The following is a 13,230-nucleotide window of genomic DNA, read 5'->3' as shown; positions in this document are numbered from 1 at the left end:
GCAGTCCTTCTTCCCGGTATTTACGCACATAATCTCCCCTACACAATCTCTGAAACCTTAGCAGCACTTGATTATGAAAAGGTTATGTTGACAAGGCCCGATCAAGTATTGACTTGGTCTGGCTCTGGGCCAAAGACTTCAGATTAGACCCTAAATCCTTCATCACCGTGGCAGGATTTTAGGGAGCTGCCTTCCAGTGGGCTACTCCGAACCCCACCTCCCTGGCTGGTGATATCATTGATCCTTAACATGTAGTGACCATTTAGCTATGTGGTGGGCACTGTCCTTAGAGCTTTACCCGAATCACCTCATTTCCTTCTCACTCCCCAAGAGAGGGAGGACTAGTATATGCCCATGTGTATTATCATATACCCATTTTTTAGATGAGGAAACAGAGGCACAGGTGATTTTCCTAAAGTCACAGAGTGACAGAAGTAGCACAGAATTGAACCCAGGTCTGCATGACTCCAGAGGCTGCTCTCATAACCAATTTGCTATATTGCCTCTCAATAATCCATCACTATCACCAGTCAACACGATGCCCAGACACAACCTTCTCAAGGACAAGCCTTGGGCAGCAAACCTGGGCTCTCTGCATCTTAACTGGCATCCAGACAGCAATCAACCTTCTCTGCCTTGAGCTGCAGCCAGACCTGGGGGACCCAAGATAGATCCTGTACCCACTCCAGGAAGAAGGAGGCTAGCAGAGCTGCCTCGTATGACTGTGCACTGCACAACTCTAGGGGGCATTATTCACAATGTACCCTGTGTGGACGGCACCCCTGGGCCGGTGGAGCTGGAGGCTGCAGGTGAGGTACTCATGTTGCCTGGCACAAGATTGGCCTTGGGTGCCCACCTTAACTGCTATTCAGAAACAATTCATCCAAAAGGGGGGCAGCCCAGAAGGAAACGCCACCATGGACGGTGGAGGTGCAGGCTGGCAGCTGTGGGGAGCCCTTTGGGTCTGGGGCAGGGAGTGGCTGGCTCCTACTGGAACCTCCTCCATCCAGCTTGGAAAAAGATCCTGCTCCCTGATCTGTCTCAGACTGGACTGACCGCAGCTCCCAGCTCTGAACTCTTGGCCCTGCTCCAGGTGAGAGGTCCCCTTCCCATCCCTGCACACCCCGCCTCCTTGGAAAGAAAGAAGGGCTCTCGACTGTCCTCTCCCATCCTGCCCCCAAGCTGCCCCGCACTAGCCCTCCAGTGCTCGTTCTCACGCTGGGCAACACCTGCCCCTGGGCATCCAGGGCTGCTGGGAACTCCCAGCCAAATGCTCCCAGTTCTCCCCTTAACTACTGCTGTCCTTGCCTGTGTGTTTTCATGTGTTTGTTCTGCTTTTATGATTTGAGCCAGGCCCTGGGCCAGCACTTTACATGCACCAGTTCATGTGACCTTCATCACAACCCAATGAGGCAGGAACTATGATTATCCCCATTTTACAGACAAGGGCTTGGAGAGGTTCAGAGAGGTTAGGTTGCTTGCCCAAAGTCACACAGTTAAACAGCATCAGAGCCAGGAATCAGGTTTGGGTCTTTTAGACTTTAGAGCCCAATTCTTATCTTTCTAGGGGATGAATGTGTCATGTCCTCTAGGTCTGTTTCCCTATCTGCAGATTGGGTCTTGGGTCTGGGAAGCCATGTGGGTGACTATGATGTTGCTGCTGGTGATGATGGTGATGAAGGAGATGATGATAATAATGGGGATGATGGTGATGATGAGGAGGAGGTGGTGATGATGATGAAGATGAAGCTGATGATGATGAGAGCAGTGATGAGAGGATGGGGATGATAACGAAGCAGGTGGTGATAATGACGATGATGATGATGGTAATGACCACGATGTACCTACCCGATACAGCTATTGTGCAGACTACATGAGGTAACTCAGGCAAAACATTGCTCACCGTGCCTGTTCTATAGTTAGCACTCTACAAGTGTTGGGTCAGCTGAGGTCTCCGTGCCCTAGACCTCCAGAGGGGATTCCACTGCACTGCAGTGTGTTCAATGAGCACCCTCCTCCTCAAATACTAGGTGAAAGGCAGGAATCAGAGACAAGAAAGGGAAAAAAGAGTAACGTTTTTCTCTGTTGGTCCCTCCTACTTCCTGCTAAGTCTCCATTTCCTGCCAACCTCTGAAATCCAGCTTGGCTTTGGAACTAAGTCCCTGGGAGGGAGGCCTGGCCCCGGTGGGTTTCCTGGGCCCCAGGTGGCCTTCACCCAGGCCTCCAGGGAGATTCGGAGGCTGAGAATCTGGTGCCCAGGAAGGGGCTGCTGCCCCAAGAATCACAGCCATTTGCAAGCTGGGCTCCTGCCCTTCTCTGTTGGGGGAGATTAGGATCTTCATCCACACAGCGACCCAGGGTAGGTCCTAGGGGAGTGAACAGCTGAAACCTTATACTCAGCTGCTGGTAAACCAAGGGCTTTGAGAGCCATTGTCACAGAGTAAAACTTTCCATTCCTCCTCCACACTCATCTGGAAGCTGAGGAGAGGCAGGGTGAGCTCTGTGGTCAGACTGCTTGAGCTCGAATCCCAGCCCCACCATTTGCTAGCTCCGTGTGACCTCGGGCAAGCTACTTAACCTCTCTGAGCCTGCTCTCTTATCTGCAAAATGCAGACAATTACATCACCTGTTTCACTGGACTGTTGGAATAATATGATGAGATCCCCTAAGTCTCTCCAAAGGTCAAGTGAGGGAGAGTGTCTGTACCTTTATGGTCGCTGAACGAATTCTATGATGTAACGCTTGTGCCCGGCATGTAGTGTATACTTTAAAATGCTGCCTATTGTTATTACAGAGGAGAAAGCCACATGGGCCCCATCAACATTTCTCTGACGAACTATATCTTGTGCTGAGAGAAACTGAAGTCAGTTCATCCCTGTGCACAAGGCAAGCAAAACAACATGGTTCCCAGACAGACTGGCCGCACCTTCTCCAGTGACTGAGATGAGTTTTGGAGCTGTCTGACTGCAGGGAGTTTTTAGCCAATTAGATCCTAAGACCCAACAGGAACACAGCTCCACCCATCTCAGGCCCAGCCACTGGTGGGCCACAGTGGGAGTTCAGGAGTGGGAGTGAGGATGGAGAGGGGGTCTCGGGTGAGGGTCGAGGAGTCTCCTGGGGGCTGAGACATGTGACTTGCTCCACCCTGTATCTCCAGGGCCTAGTCCATCGCTGGCAATCATCCAGCTACCTGTCATTCGTTCACTCAACCAATATTCATGGAGTGTCTACTGGGAGCTGGGGCTGCAGCAGCGAAGCAATAAACAAAACAGACAAAATCTGGCCCCTAGAAGTTTAAATCCCTGCGAATTAGTGTTGTAGCCTTCAGGAAACACTCCCTGAATATTCCCAAAGGCTGAGAAATGTGTCTGATGCCCCCTCCCCACTTCCCCCGCCTTGCTCTGCCAGGTTCTTTCTTCTATGGGGGGAGATCAGCCCAATGGGTGGGTCATCCCATGGCCAGGCTGCCACCCACCGTCATCTGGTGTCAGAGGGGTCAGGGAGAGTGAGGCCCAGACCGGCTCCTGCTCCACCAGCCAGCAAGCTGCAACCAACCCTGCGCTTGAATATCACCCCTCCCAGGACACACACGCCCAGGCCGATTCTGATCTTTCAACTTTCCCTGAATTCTGCAGGTGTCTCGGTCTTTTCAGCCCAGGACTCTCCTCCCACTGCCCCACCCTCATCCCTTCTTGAAGCAGGGCTAGAACAGCATTTCTGGAGTTAATCAGAGCAGTAAGAAGGGTGGGGCCAGTGAATGGGGGTCAATTACCTGCTGCTAAGGTGCTGTGCTTGCTTACTTATGACCCTGCAGGAGGTCCTATTGTCCGCAATCCACAGGCCAGGGTTGGGGCTCAGAGGTTAAGTGTCTTGCGCAAGGTCACACAGAGCTAAGCTCCAACTCCAGCCTGTTTAACTCCCAAACCCTTAACCGTTACATCAACTGACTGTCCAAAGAAGACAATTAAGGCGTCTGGGGGATTTCAACACTTAGGGCGTGGCAGCAATGCTCTGAGGACAGGAGCAGTCTCCCCAGGCAGTCTGCAGTAAACCAGGACCCCCAGGCCCAGTAAATGCCCCTCCTTCCACCTGGGAGCACCCAGCCCGTGCCAAGCACACGTCTAAACATTTTACACTCCACCCCCCCAATCTCTAAACAGCCCTTCAAAGGCTGCCTCCCGGTCCACCCCGACCTTCAGCCTCAGACCCCGAAGGTCTTGCTTACCAGCCAAACTCCTTCTCACTGTGGTGCAAACCGCTGAGAAAGGACAAAGGTGATCCCTCCTGGGGTGGTGGGAGGGGATGCCTCTCAACCAGGAAAATCAACAAACTCCACACACAGACAGGTGAGAGTGGAATTTCAGGAATCAGCTTGTTTTGGGAGGTTGCAATCCGGCTCCCACTTAAGGTCCTTGATGGAGCCGGCGTGCAGGTGCGGCTCCTGAAGGAGGGTATGCCAGGCTTCCCAGGTCTTAGCCCTCCTTCCAGGCCTCAGCTTGGGAGTGAGTTCCCCGGCACGTCAAGAGGAAGCAAAGCTACCTGGGTTGTCCCAGAGGTCTGCAAGGAAAGGGCCCCTGATCTTCAAGACACTGGGGAGAAGGAGAAAGTTGGGGCTGAATCTGGGCTCTGTTGTTATCACTGTGAGGCCTCTTGGGAAAATCCCTGAACCCCTCGGAGGCTCTTACTGCTTCATCCCTCATCAGCTGGCCTCCTCTTACCTTATCTTGGCCTCCCCAACCCATCCCAGGGAAGTCCTCCAGATTCATCTCAGCCCCCTGACTGTATCTCTGCTAGGATATTGTTTCTTTAGCATAAAAAATAAATTCCTCTTTTAAAAACAAAAATGCTAAGACTTTCAGGCTTATTTCAAGTTTATTTATTTTCTTAACAATTACTTAGGACTTACTGTGGGCCAGGCAACACTCTAAGCACTTGACATCTTTAATCCTCGTAACATCCCTAATGGGGTGAGAATTATTATCACCTCCAGTTTGCAGAAGAGAAAAGTGAAACACAGAGAGGTTAAGTAACTTGCCTGAGGTGACACAGCTAATAAGTGAGAGTCAGGATTCAGATCTCTGTAGGTTAGGAGGCCACAGGTTTAGAATTGCTGCATCTTTGGTGGATTCCCACCAGCCAAGATGATTTTGTCTGACTCGACATTCTGTGATTTTACACTATGGAAATGAATTTTTTTTTTTTTTTGCAAATACAAAGTGATATGAAAATATAGATGGTTCTTTTGTAAACTCCCTGTATATAAACTCACTCCACCTGAACCTGCTGGTCTTAATATTTGGTCCAGTAGCTGATTCTAGCCTCCCTATCCTCTTAAACCTGACCTCCTACAGTTGTTCCAGAGATGCAGAGCAAGCACTCTGTATAGATAAAGTCATCTAGTTCTTGCAGGATTCCTTGCAGGTAGGTACTCTCTGACAACCCCATTTTGTAGGTGGGAAAACTGAGGCTTTAAAGAAGTACACACACTTGATCAAGTATACATAGCTAAGAAGTGGTGGAATCAAGGGCTAGAACCCAAGCAATCTGATATCAAAGCCCCTACTTGTTTCTTTGTCATCCCTAAATATTTTCACTGTGGCAAAATATACAACATAAAATTTACCATTTTAACCCTTTTTTTGGTAAAGATATACTTTAATGTCAAGATTCAGGTTGAAACATAATTGTCTTACAAAGATTGTGAATTGAAATGTCATAATTGGAGTTGCAAGATGCCACACCAGCCCCCCTCCCAGCCTTTCCTGCCTGTGTCTTGCATCAAAGGAGTTAAATCTGTTCCACAAAATAAAAACTAAAGTAGCCTTGGCTTACCAGCAATTACACTTTCACTTTTCCCACCCAGCTAACTGTTTTAAAACTAACTTGCTAATACGCTGTCAGTGCAAATTTATTCATAATAGACATGAACAAAAGGGTCGCCATTTCAACCATTTTTAAGTGTACATTTCAGTGGTGTTATGCATTCACATTGTTGTGCAACCATCACCACTTATCCATCTTCAGAAAAATTTCATCATCCCAACCAGAATGAAACTCTGTACCCATTAGACATTAACTCCCCATCCACCCTTCCCCCTCAGCCCCCCGTAACTTCTCTTCTACTTTCTCTGAACTTGCCTCTTCTAGACGCCTCATATAAGTAGAATCATACAATATTTGTTCTTTTGTGATAAAGGTCCTACTTAAAACCATAATTCAATTTTTATTTGAAAACATATTATATAATTTGGGTCGTAGTCAAAGGGGGAGTTAACCTTATCTCTAGTGTCATTCTTGTTTTAAATAAGGAGAAAGAAGATACATGTAGCTAGATTTTATAACTATAATATAACAACTGTATGAGGGAAAAAACACCTAATGAGTACCAAAGTGTATGCAATGAAAGGTAAGTCTCCTTCTCATCTATCAGTTTCCCTCCTCAAAGTATAACCAGCTTCTAGTGTGTCCTCCAGGTTCTAATGTGCATATACAAATATATACACATATAACATTGAATCCCTTTTAAAACACACACACACACACACACACACACACACACGTGGTAGAACACTATACACTGTTCCATACCTTGCATTTTTCTTTTAACAATACATCTGGGAGATGGTTTCACATTTATCCATGCAGAGCTACTCCTTTCTTTTGAATGGCTGCATCATATTCTCTTGCATGGCTGTCCTGACATGTACAGTACTTAGTTCCCCTCTGGTGGATGTTTAGCTCATTTCCAATCAATTGCTCTCACACACAGACTATCTTTGTTCTAACATGATGTGCCCAATGCAAGGATATCCACTGGATAAATTCCAAGAGGTGAAGTGGCAGAGACAGAGGGTATGAGCATCTTCAATACTGACAGTTTTCTTACCCCCGCCTCAGGTTGCCCCTAATTTGTGCTCCCACCAGCAGAGTCAGAATCCCGGTTGCCCCACCAACACTGAGTGTTACCCAGTGAACTCGCAGGTGGAAAACAGAATCGGTGTGGTTTTGTTGTGCATTTCTGTTTTCAGAGTTCAGCATCTTTTCATCTGTTTGAATTCAATTGTATTTCTTTTTATGTAAACAGTAGAATCATATCCTCTATTCCTCCCCCCCCCGCCCCCCGCTTTTGGATCACGTGGTTCACCTTTCATTTATAAGAGCTCTCTATGAAATTAACTCTTTGTCATAAAAGTGGCAAATACTTTTACTGGTTTGACATGCCTGGGCTTATGGATTTTTGTTTGTTTTGGTCATGCAGAAAAAATTAATTTTTACGTAGCCAGACTCAGCAACTTTTATCTTTAAGTCAAGGCCCGTGCTTCTACCCATTAGGCTGTACTGCCTCCCTGCTCTGATCAGCACTTTGAAGAAGACACGTGGAGTGGGCCTGCTTCTTGATTGGAGGTCCTCGGCAAAATATTATTGTCCCCAACCTAGACTTGGGCCTGGACACGTGTTCTCAAGGCGCCAAGGGAGAAGAGACTGTTCCCAGAGAGACTCTAATCGGAGCTTTTACTGGGAGGGGGGACAGGTCCTCAGCTCCCTGATCCCGCACTGGAAAAGAACTCCTCTGAAAGTCAAATCTTGCCCCAGGCCCTCAAGGTGGGCCCACTGGAGGCTGTGAGACTAGAAAGGAGAGCAAGTCCTAAAGAATAAAACCCCCACTAGGCCCCCTGGCAACTTTCCTACCTGTAAAGAAGTGGTTCTTTCCAGCCTCCCCTGCTGGAGGGGATGTGCCTTTGTCCTAGGGCATCCCCTCCAGGTTTGGTCTTTGCGAGGGCAGAATTCTCACCACCAACCCACTCTTCTACAGGGAGGTGGATGCAGGTGGCCAAAGAGGATCTTATTTGAAGGTTTCCTCCAGACCAGTGATTCTGAAATTTTCGCTTTCATGAGAGCCACCTGGAGGTCTTGTTAAATTACAGGTTGCTGGGCCCACCCCCAGAGTCTCTGACTTAGTCGGTCTAGACTGGGTCTGAGAATCTGCATTTTGAAAAAATCTCCAGGTGATGCTGAGGCTTCTGGTCCAGGGACCACACCTTCAGACCCACTGGCCCAGGACATCCACTCCCTGGGGACCCCCATCTCAGGCTGGGCAGTGGTATGAGTTAGGGTGAGAGGCCTGGAAGAACACAGGCTTCATTCAATCAAAATAACAACAGCAACTGCTCTGTGCCAGGGGCTGTGCATTCATTCTCATCTCATCCTCACACCAAGCCCACGCAGTAGGTTTTACTAATACTAACTCCACTTTACAGTGGAAAAACTGAGGCTCAGAGAGGGTGCATGGGCTTTAGAATCAGACAGATCTGGAGTCTGATTCCAGCTCAGCCACTGACCCATCGTGTGAGCTCTTGAGCAAGTGACTTACCATCCCTGAGCCTCTAACTCATCAGTGAGTGGGGACCAAAAACCTGATTCTTGGGGCATTATGAGGATGACAGGGCTGATGATTTTAAGGGCATCTGTAAGGCACAAGAAATGTACATCTCCTTTCCTGCCGCAAGCCCCATCATGATCTCAAGGTCCTTTTCTGTCTCTCCAGATCCATCTTCCCTCTCCCTATACTCTGAGATACCTTACCAGAAGTCACACTGGACTACTGTCACTTCCTAAACCTGCTTCACCTGGTTATGCTCCCAGGCCTTTGGAAAGGCTGTTTCCTCTGTGTGGAAATGCCTTTCTCACGCTATTGCTCCAGAGAAACTCCTATTCATCCTTCAAAACCCACCTTAGAAGTCCCCTCCTTTTTGTCACTTTCCTTGAAATGTTGTGCTCTTCCTGCCCTTGGAAAGGCAGGAAGAAGACAACATTTTCCTCTTTTACTTGTGTTCCCATAACATTTTATACAGAGTACAATTAGGAATACAAATTGCACTGTTACAGGGACCAGGCAACTTATACCACCACCAGCAATCATCAGCATCATCAGCACTTAGTGTATTCCATGCACCAGGCACTGTTGTAAGAGGCTGAGGTTTGTTGATTCATTTCATGCCTAAAATAGCCCTCTGAGGCAAGTGCTACTTACTATCCTTATTTTCCATATGAGGAAATCGAATCACAAAAATGCTAAATAATTTGCTTTAGACCATACAACTAATCCATGCCAGAGCTGGGATGCAGAAGCTGGCTGTGGGGTCTGTGTTATTAACATTTATATTATGCTACTCTTTATGAATGAGGGGTGGGCCAGGTGGGGACTGTGCCACCCTGGAGGGCGCCTGCCCCATCCCAGGGGGCAGCCGAATGTTAGGGCTGGAGTTGTCAGCCTTTCTGATCCTCTTTTCTCAAGAGGATCCAGAAATACGAAGTTTTATGTGACATCTCCCACCTTTTAAAATCTTGGGAGTAAGCTAAAATTGAAAAAGGAGTGTGGACCTCACAAAAGCTGCACACAGGTCTGCTTTGCGGGAACCTCGTCTCAGTTGGTTTCTGAATCTTAGCTCAGGGCCAGGCGCACAGTAGGTCCTTTGTAGGTGCCATGACACTTCTGGACCTCACTGTGAGGTGGGCGTGGCTCTCACAAGCTGAGCTCTCATGCCAGTCCCACTCAGCACTGAGATTCTCTGACCTGCACTTGGGATGTGGACGAGGTCCCAAACGGTGGCCCTGAGCACCACCCCAACCTTGGGGCCATCTCCGGGTCTCCTCTGTCCAAGATAAGACTTCCTGCTTTCCAAGTGCTGACAGTGAGTTACGCGTTTTGTTTCGTCATCCCACTGATCCACTCAACAGTTCTGGGAGGCTGCCATCTTCATCATCCCCGGGTTACAGATGCGAAACTGTGGCTCAGAGAGTGGAAGGGAATTATTGCCCAAACTAGGAAGAGGTGGAGCTGGGACTGTGATACACACAGCTCTGATTCTAGCTTTTCCCCAACCAGCTGTCATCAGGCCTTCCACCAAACTTTTGGTGGTTCTGGCCCACGTTCTAGGGCAAGCACACTCCCACGGTACAGCCCGGACCTGGAAAGTCTGTGGTATACAGATAGGACCCTGGACACTCCAGTCTGTCAGGCATGGTTTCTAACTCCTTCTGTGTCCTATTGGACGGCGGGGATGGCATTGAGAGTGTCTAGAGGGAACTCCTGGACATGGTCCCTTATGGGAATTCTGCCCACTGGGGCCTGGACAGGCAGAACTTGTGGCCTGGCTCAACCCCAGGCCTTTGGGCTCAGCAGCAGCTGCAGATAGCGGGATGTAGTGTTTGTACTTGTCCAGAGACAGAAGGATAGAGATGTGCGTACGTGCACCTGCGCATGTGTGTATGCCTTGTGTATGTGTGCACGCATGCGCGTGTGCAGTGGAGAACAGGGGACCTTGTCCCCCAAATTCAGATCCCGTGAAGTTAGTTTAGGACAAAGTACAAAGAAATCTTAACCCAGAGATGTCAATTTACAGAAGAGGTTGAAATATGAAACAGTCCCCTAATTTTTACAACTTAACTGCCCATCAGTAGGCATATCCATGGCGGAAAACAAGGCAGCAGTTAAAATAAATAAGCTAGATTTATATGCAGCAACTTGTATAACTTTCAAAGAAATGATAACTGGGTGGAGGGGGGTGACGAGTTTCAGAATGATGTGGATAGATTATACCGTTTCTATTAAACATCCACCCACACATTACTCTGCAGCTTACATACCTTCTATGGGTACGCATGTATACGACTGCCTGGGTGTAGGAAAGGCCTAGAAGAAACTCCCCAAATTATGAAGGCAGTTACCTTTGTGGCAGCAGGGAGGTCAGGGGTTGGAAAGTTACAGACAAAGGAGAATGGATCCGTCTACTCCTCACGGCATCACACAGTTCAGTGGGCAGGTACATTGGGCCACTGGTGGACGTCAGGTGGGGGCCACAGGGAGGCTTAAGCCTGGGGAACTATTCACACAGGACCCCCATGGACTCTCTGAGGGCTCCGCTGTCAGGGACAAACAGCCGCTTTGGCTGTTCTGCCCTCGCTCCCTGGTGGAGATGGGGTGTGGGAGCTGTCCTGCCTCTTGTGGATGGAGGAGCTCTGCTGCTTCCTCCGGAAACCTCCCCCTGCCCCAGTTTCTCCCTCCACACTGGAGGGAGAGGTCCCGCCCCAGCTGTCCACCCCCACCCCCTGCCCAGCACCCCCAAATCTCCGACATATGCCCCTCTGGGGGATAGAGAGCAGGGCCTCCGGATCTGGCCTCCTCTCAGTGTGGCCCCAAGGGGGACAACTCAGGGAATGAACCCCCGTTGCCCAGAGGCGGGCTGGCAGAGGAGGCTAAGGTGAGCTCTGGGGTCAGACTCCCTGGGTTCAAATCTGGGCTCAGCAACTTGTCCCTGGAACCCGGGGAGGCGTCTCCAGCCTCTGACCCTCAGTTTTCTCCTCTGTAAAATGGGGACACCAAGAAGGCCCTAATTCCAGCAAAGCGTTGTGCGTCCCGGCGCCTAGCCCGCGCTCTCAGGTGTCGCTGCTGTCGCCCTCCCGAACAACATCTCACCCCGCCCCTCGGGGCCGAGGACGCTGCCGCCCTCTCTGCCGCCCCTGACACACACTCATCTCCCGGTCCCTCGGCTCCCATCGGGGGGCTTCCCCACTCCCCACAATCCTCTGCGGTGGTCCCCCTGCGCCCTAGGCCGGCTCACCGCAGTGCCGCCGGCGCCGCCGCCGAGCGCCCTCCGCTGGGAAATGGCGGGGTGGGCGGCGGGGGAAGGCGCGGAGCCCGGCGTCGCTGTCGTACCTGCTTCCCGCGGCGGCTTGGGATGCGCGCGGCTGGCGGCGGCGGCGGCGGCGCTCGGGAGGAGGCGGCGGCGGCGGCGGGGCGACTGTCGCGGTGGCGCCGCGAGCGCGCGGACAGGGACCGGGAGGGAGCGGGCGGCGGGGCGGGGAGGTCCGGGAGCGCGGCGGGCGGGGCTTGGCGGCGCCGACGGCCACCGCGCCCGCGGGGCTCCCCGCCGCCCCTCTTTCTCACTCTCCCCCGAAACAAGCTCCCGCCGCGCGCGCTCCCTCGTACCCGCTTCCGCATCCACGTCTGCCCGGCACACCCACCCGGACCTCTCGCGCACACACCCCGCATTCTCCCTCTGCACATTCGGACCTGTGGCACCAATATGTACGCACAGACCCCGTCATCCTCGTGTTCCCCAGACAGACCACTGTCCCCACAGTCCCCTCCCCCTCCCCCTCCCCCCCTCAGCACATACGTGCCTCGTGCAACACTCCATCCTGCCCCGCGGTGTACCTGGACACATCACGCACACCTGTACGACCACGCCCATCACATCCACACCCCCGCAGGCACCGATTGTCCTCTGGGCAAGCTGAGGACTTCAAGGAGTTTGCATAGGAACAGGCTTCTGCAGCTGATTTCCCTGCCCCTCACCCGACCTCTGCATTCCCTCACCCTCACCTTTGCTTTCTCAGTGACCTTCTCCTTCCTTGGCCTCAGCCACATCCTCCAAGGTCACTCCCAGATCCCCGTCAGCCCCTGAAGGCCCCATCTGTTTGGACCTCTGGCTTCCTCCCAGTGACACCCACTACACCTGTGCTTCAGCCTCAGCGTGCTGCCAGGCCCCCTTCTCTAATCCTCATTTCCTTCCCTCTTCTCATCAGTTCCAAGGACTATCATTTCAGTATCTTCATTTCACACGTGCATGGCAAACCCCAAATGTCAGCCTTTCTTTGTCTTGCCATTTAGAGACTATTCCTTTTCCCTTGCTGCTGTAACAAGCGACCACAAATGTAGCTAGCTTAATACACATAAATGTATTATCTTACAGTTCTGGGGGTCAGAAGTCCAACACCACTAAAATCAAGAAGTGGTACAACTGTGCTCCTTCTGGAGGCTCTAGGGGAGAATCTATTTCCTTGCCTTTTCCAGCTTCTAAATACTGCCTGCATTTCCTGGCCAGCAATGTCAGGCCAAGTCTTTTGTATACACCACATCTCTGGTTCTCTCTCTTCTGCCTCTCTCTTCCACTTATAAGGACTCTTGTGATTACATTTGTTCTACCTGGATGGATAATCCAGGATAGTTTCTCCATTTCTGGGTCAACTGATCACCAGTCTTAATTCTAACTGCAGTCTTACTTCCCCTTTGCCCTGTAATTTAACATATTAACATATTAACAGGTTGTAGGAATGAGGACTTAGACATCTTTGGCTGTTATTCTGTCTATCACAGAGGCCGAGCCCTGCTGGAGAAAATTAGTCATCCAAGAGGATTTTTGCCACTATAAATTTATAAACCTCTAC

The 13,230-nt window shown here is 50.5% G+C and overlaps 1 protein-coding gene across 7 annotated transcripts in view; it reads right to left on the bottom strand.

Annotated features, from left to right (window-relative positions):
- SCNN1B (sodium channel epithelial 1 subunit beta) overlaps positions 1–12,407 on the bottom strand; it is a 75,947-nt gene extending 63,540 nt beyond the window's left edge. For 2 of the 7 annotated variants that reach the window (XM_061210150.1, XM_061210147.1), the window contains exon 1: positions 12,218–12,299. In XM_061210150.1, coding sequence (XP_061066133.1) covers positions 12,218–12,254 — 37 coding nt within the window. In that variant the 5' untranslated portion in view covers positions 12,255–12,299. The other 5 variants (XM_061210146.1, XM_061210148.1, XM_061210149.1 and 2 more) reach the window with 5 other exon arrangements.
- Between the last annotated feature and the right edge of the window lie 823 nt (positions 12,408–13,230).

The sequence above is a fragment of the Eubalaena glacialis genome, chromosome 13 (assembly GCF_028564815.1).
Source record: "Eubalaena glacialis isolate mEubGla1 chromosome 13, mEubGla1.1.hap2.+ XY, whole genome shotgun sequence".
NCBI lineage: Eukaryota > Metazoa > Chordata > Mammalia > Artiodactyla > Balaenidae > Eubalaena > Eubalaena glacialis.
Note: the sequence above shows the minus strand (reverse complement) of the source record. Positions and strands in the feature narration are given on the sequence as shown.